General features: G+C 42.3%; 1 protein-coding gene across 1 annotated transcript; it reads left to right on the top strand.

Annotated features, from left to right (window-relative positions):
- The first annotated feature begins 50 nt into the window (after nucleotides 1-50).
- Nucleotides 51-2,029, top strand: LOC129243387 (DNA methyltransferase 1-associated protein 1). Its single transcript, XM_054880361.1, has 7 exons — nucleotides 51-280; nucleotides 345-448; nucleotides 508-793; nucleotides 850-1,180; nucleotides 1,247-1,505; nucleotides 1,573-1,727; nucleotides 1,793-2,029. The coding sequence occupies exons 1-7, from the start codon at nucleotides 183-185 to the stop codon at nucleotides 1,883-1,885; spliced, it is 1,326 nt and encodes a 441-aa protein (XP_054736336.1). The 5' UTR covers nucleotides 51-182; the 3' UTR covers nucleotides 1,886-2,029.
- Nucleotides 2,030-6,095: the final 4,066 nt, after the last annotated feature.

Raw genomic sequence — 6,095 nt, 5'->3', positions numbered from 1 at the left:
CTGGCAGCACTAACCATTTGACAACTATTATACAGCTGTGCACCTATCACTTTGGGTGTAAACATTTTCATTCAGCTTCATTCGTTTCGGGACTTTGATATTTTATTGCATTATTGCTTAAATTAAATATTTATAATTAATTATTCGCGTTCAAACGGATAAAGTGAAAAAGCGCTTCTAGAATGGCGGACGTACGCGATATCCTCGATATGGAGCGGGCGAACACGCCGGAGGTGACGCGAGAATCATTTCTTGCACAGAAACGGAGAAACTTTGAAAAGTGCGTTAAATTGCATTATTTATACGTTTTCTATTAAGTTGTATTTTATATTCGTCCTCTTAAGGGCCAAAGGCGTGTCAAAACGGCCGGAAGGTATGCATCGCGAGGTGTTCGCTTTGCTCTATAACGACAATAAGGATGCACCCCCGTTGCTGCCCACGGACACAGGTGATTAACTATCGATTTATTTCTGCAACTTTCTTAACTTAATGCGTATATTTGTTCAGCTCTTGGCATTGGTGCTGGTTATAAACAAGCAAAAGCGCGTTTGGGTATGAAAAAAGTGCGTAAATGGGAATGGGCGCCTTTTAATAATCCAGCGCGCACAGATGGTGCCGTGTTCCACCATTGGCGGCGCACCACTGATGACCAAAAAGAATATCCTTTTGCCAAGTTCAATAAACATCTTCAAATACCCAGTTATACCATGACCGAGTACAACACACATCTGCGCACGAATGTACAAAAATGGAATAAAGCGCAAACAGATCACCTATTTGATTTGGGCAAACGGTAATTGTGAAAATAGTGGCTTTTTCTTTTTTGAAATTAGACACATTTATTTTCAGTTTCGATCTGCGTTTCATCGTTATGGCAGATCGTTGGGATCGTGCGCAACATGGCGTCAAGTCTGTGGAAGATCTCAAAGAGCGTTACTATGAAGTGGTCGGTCTATTGAGCAAAACTAAAGGGCAAACTACTGACAAAAAACCATATGCATTTGATGCAGAACATGAGCGTAAACGTAAGGATCAACTGAAAAAGTTATTCGAACGTACAACACAACAAGTCGAGGAGGAGCAAATGTTGCTGAACGAACTAAAGAAGATCGAAGTGCGTAAGAAGGAACGTGAGCGCAAAACGCAAGATCTACAAAAGCTCATCTCACAAGCGGATCAAGTAGGCATACACTCGGAATTTTGCGTGTATTTTGTATTCACATAAATTTATCATCTTTTTTCACAGCAAAGCGATGCCGGCACCAACGTACAAAGTGCACGCAAATATGAGAAGAAACTTGTTAAGAAAAAGCTGCACCATCAGCCGCGTCCCTCGAAAGTTGATTCCGTTGTTAACGCTATTGAGGTAGGCGGTAGTGGCATAAAATTCTCAGATCTGCGCGGCTCAGGTGTTTCGTTGCGCTCGCAAAAAATGAAGCTTCCAGCAAATATCGGGCAGCGTAAAGTAAAAGCATTGGAACAAGCCATACAAGAATTTAAAGTTGGTAAGTAATTCGAATTTTTTTTTTTTTAATGTGAAAACATTTTTTGTATGTTTTATTTTCTATTTAGATCCCTCTCCACCACCCACCGAAGATATATGCAATTCATTCAATGAACTGCGCTCAGATATGGTTCTGCTATGCGAATTGCGCACTGCTTTGTCGACGTGTGTCTATGAAATGGAAAGCCTCAAACATCAGTATGAGGCAGCTTGCCCGGGAAAGGTAGCTGGTTTTAAATTGCTTTACATTTTCCGTTTTTTTATAAAATACTTATTTATTAACTGCAGACTCTGAACATTCCGCCGTCATTAATACCAGCCGAACCCATCAAACAAGAGATGATCGAACCTGGTACTTCCGGCACTGGCACAAGCGGTTGAAAAAATTGCGTTTTAATCTACAAAAATCTATGCATTATTAAAAGTGTGACGAAATATCAGCAATACACATATTTTTTGCTAATTTCTATTGTGTCTAATCAAAAAAACTAAATATTAAAAGTTTGTGACTCAAAATTAAAGTGACCCAAAAGTGTTACTTTCAAGATATTCCCAGCGTAGCACCAAACTGCAATAACATGGGAGTATTTATTAACTCGTTAGAGTTTATTTGCTAGTAAGATATTATATTTGTTGTACACCTACAAAGGTGCGAAGTGGTCGGTAAAGTATACATTGAGTTCGGAATGGGGAAAACCAAGCAAACACGTATTGGCTCTTCTGCCCATTTGCGGCGCCTGCTACGTTTATGGCATTACCAGCTATGCGGATAGCACGTTGACAATCTTAAACAGATAAATGCAATGTAAGTGAAGCCCACTTATTGTATTTGTTTTAAATATGTAGCATTCGAGTTGGAGAGCCACTTACACTCTTGGCCTGTGTGATGCTGAATGACTGTCGAAGAAATGGGTTATTAGCACTAACACACATTTTCGTTCGCTCCACACACAAATATGGAATGTTTTGTCGGTCAAAGGCGACATATATGGAGTGATGGTGGCGCATGGCGATGGGAGAATGAGAAAAATGTTTGCAGGGTAAAATAGTAAACTAATAAATGGCCCATTTTACGCTTCAATTAGTTTTGCCTTGCAGTAAAGCGCAGATGTCGTCTTTTACGGCTGGCTTGGCATCGAATCTCTGAATGAATATTCCATAGAGTTTGGAAAATGCTGGCTGTAATTTCAGTTGTAGTTAAAGGCATGTGCTACTTGTGCATCCATTCTAAATTTTAGACCAGTAATTATTTGACTTTTAGGCTGCAAAGATGTTTGAGATCATCCACTTTGTTTGTCCTCTCACTTAACACATCACAACATACTAAATTCTATACTTTCCGCAGCTATATAAATTACGAGGGCGGTTCAATAAGAACCCGTGTTTGATGGCAGAGGGTGTTCCTAAGAGAAGTTGGTGTTATCATCGTGTGCTGCCATCTATCAAACGACGTCAACACAAATTTGAGACGGATTGGTAGGTTAGTTTGGATTTGGCAGCTATTCGAGTAAAAGGTGTTTCGGGATTTTCGCTAAGATGGAAAAAAGCAGCATCGTTCGGTAATTCGCTTTTTGTTTTTGGATGGAAAAAATGCGAGGAGATAAAATCAAAGTTGGATGATGTCGTTGTTGTTGTTGTGCACTTTGCTAAACCCTGCCAGTGCGGTGCAGGATAGATGTTGTTGTTGTAGCAGTAAAAACATTTCCCATACATGTACGGGGAGTGTTGCTGGAGTAACACCATCCTTGGCCGGATATATAGAAATCCGTTCCGGTAACGTAGAACCGATTATCGGGGGAACGAACGGGGGCAGAGTAGATGGGGTACGGTACACTAGACAGGGCTAGTTTACTGGGGTGGCAGCCCTTTGTCGGGAAAACCCCCAGGTCATTCCGGTAACGTAGAACCGCCAGCCATGGGAATGCCAATGGATGATGTCTATGGAGCCGCTTCGCCATCTATGACCACAGTTAGGTTCAACGAATTTAAATGTGGGCAAAAATCCGTTTTTGATGATACCATGATGCCCGGCAGCCATGATTACCGAGGAAATCATTCAAAAACTCCACGACATGATTCTCGCTGATCGACGAACGAAAGCGCGCGAAGTAATAGAAATGATAGGTGTGTCGGCCAGAACGGCAATTAATATTTTACATGATAAGTTGGCAATGAAAGAATTGTCGGCTCGATAGGTGCTGCGATTGCTCACGGTGGACAACAAGCGGATGCGGCTGTTAACTTCGAAGCAGTATTTTGAGCAGATTCGAGCAATTTAAACTAAATCTGAAGAAATTCAAGCGAGATCCGAGCAATTTAAACGAAATCTGACGAAATTTAAGCGAGATCCGAAGCAATTTAAGCGAGATCCGAACGAATTTTTGCGTCGAGTTGTCACCGGAAACCTGGATTCATTATTACACACCAGAAACTAAGCAACAATCAAAACAATGGATTCCTCCCGATGAATCTGCTCCAAAGAAGGCTAAGACAGTCCCATCGGCCGGAAAGGTCATGGCTACGATTTTTCGGAATGCGAACGGCGTCATCTTCATGGATTGTTTAGAAAAAGGAAAAATGATCACTGGACAATACTACAGTGAGTTCTTGGACCGCTTTCACAAAAAATTGATGCAGACACAGCCGCATTTGGCACCAGCAGCACCACGATAACGCACCAGCACATTCATCTGGAGTCGTCGTCACCAAACTGCGTGAATTGCGTTATGAATCGATGTTGTTGTTGTTGTAGCAGCATAAACATTTCCCGTACTTACATACGGGGAATGATGCTGGATTGACAGTCCTTGGCCGGATATAAATCAGAGTCGTTTCGGTAACGACTGCCGCAGTCCCCGTATTCACCCGATCTGGCTCCCTGCGATTTTTTCTTGTTGCCGAACTCGAAGAAATCGCTCACGGGGAAAAAATGTAGTTCAAACGAGGAAATCATCGCCGAGACAAGGGTGTATTTTGGAGAGTTCGTCAAATCCTATTTTTAGAGGGGTTAAAAAATGGCCGGAGCGCTGGGAGAAGTGTATTTTTCTAAAAGGGGACTATGATGAAAAAAAAAAATTGAAAAACTGATTACTTCATTTTTAACACGGGTACTTATTGAACCCCCCTCGTATGTACATGTGTCTGAGTTTTGCTTAGAATTTGTGGCTATCAGGTTTATCACTTTTATAGCTGTTACGAAAGTTTACGTTTGTTTGAGTTAAGCTTCTATTGTCAACAAGGCGAATTCGTTATGTTGGTTCAGCAGCCGTGGTGAGGCCGCTACTGGTGGCTTTGATGCGCGTGCACTTGCACAAAGAAAGCTTATAGACGTACACATACGTGCATACACACACACACATGCATATAACTTCACTGAGATGTGCTACTGAAGGCGGCTTCTTTCAACTGCACGCACTCACATACCCACTTAACTAAGTACAGTAGAAGGCAGAGAAAAGTGCAACAGCATTAGAATATATTACATATGAGTTAAACAAGGAATTGTTGTCATATTTTTCCACGCACACTACTAGGGTACTACGCACTCGCGTATCGGCACCCACGCCACTCTTGATAGTTATGATTTTAAGGTTGACTTCGTTTATCTACAAATCAACATTAACACCGATAACAACAACAATAAAGTAAAGTCCTCTCTCGACGACAAAACTAACTCTCTACAAGGTTCTCATTATGCCAGTACGGACATATGGCGCAGAAGCTTGGACGATGACAATACCCGATGAAACTCGCTTGGAGTGTTTGAGAGAAAGTTTCTGCGGAAGATTTTTGGACCTTCGCTTATTGGTGGCGGCGAGTATCATAGGCGACGGGACAATGAGCTGTATGACCCGGCGACGTAGGCATAGTACAGCGAATGAAGATCCAGCGGCTACGTTGGCTGGGTCATATCGCCCGAATGGATGCAAACGCTCCAGCTCTGAAAGTATTCGATGCGGTAGCAGCTGGGGGTAGTAGAGGAAGATGAAGGCCTCCTCTGCCCTGGAAAGATCAATTGGAAAAGGGCTTGGATTCGCTTGGTGTGTCCAAATGCCGCCGGATAGCACGAGAAAGAAATTACTGGGGCGCTTTGTTAAACTCGGCCAAAAGTGGTCGCGTCAATCAAGAAGAAGAAAAAGAGGTTACTTCACATGTCGGACATATGATAAATAGGTGTTTAATCTGCTACAATATCGGGAACTTAATTGTGCCAAAATAATGCGGGTCGCATGAGCCAGCTGAAGCTCTTTAGCTACCACGGGTAGGACTCCATTATCGACCTTCTGGGAGCTTTTGGCCTACTGTTAGGTTCAGTGGTTTTTTTGTATTTGTTCGGATCTCGCCAGTCAGTTGATGGAAATGTAAGTACCTACGAGGTTTCTATGATTGGCCGAACTCAACTGAACCTCGTCTTCAAGCTCATGGGTGACTCATAATGTGTCTATTAGGCGGCTCAGTGACCAACAAGTGTCTGTCAAGGTGGTCTCGGCTGCAACAACCCAACATAAATTGCTTACTGGGCTCTTAAAAACATCGTTAATTGCGTTCTATTCATCATCTGTTTAGTTAAGATTCTGTAAAAGATTGTTGG

The sequence above is a fragment of the Anastrepha obliqua genome, chromosome 4 (genome assembly GCF_027943255.1).
Source record: "Anastrepha obliqua isolate idAnaObli1 chromosome 4, idAnaObli1_1.0, whole genome shotgun sequence".
Lineage (NCBI taxonomy): Eukaryota > Metazoa > Arthropoda > Insecta > Diptera > Tephritidae > Anastrepha > Anastrepha obliqua.
This window is presented reverse-complemented; position numbering and strand designations above follow the sequence as displayed.

What these genes read in the sequence shown, in the direction of transcription:
- LOC129243387 (XM_054880361.1), top strand. Translation starts at nt 183, where the DNA reads ATGGCGGACGTACGCGATATCCTCGATATGGAGCGGGCGAACACGCCG. An exon ending in AAACGGAGAAACTTTGAAAA is followed by an intron (nt 281 to 344) that starts GTGCGTTAAATT and finishes CGTCCTCTTAAG; the next exon opens with GGCCAAAGGCGTGTCAAAAC. An exon ending in TCATCTCACAAGCGGATCAA is followed by an intron (nt 1,181 to 1,246) that starts GTAGGCATACAC and finishes CTTTTTTCACAG; the next exon opens with CAAAGCGATGCCGGCACCAA.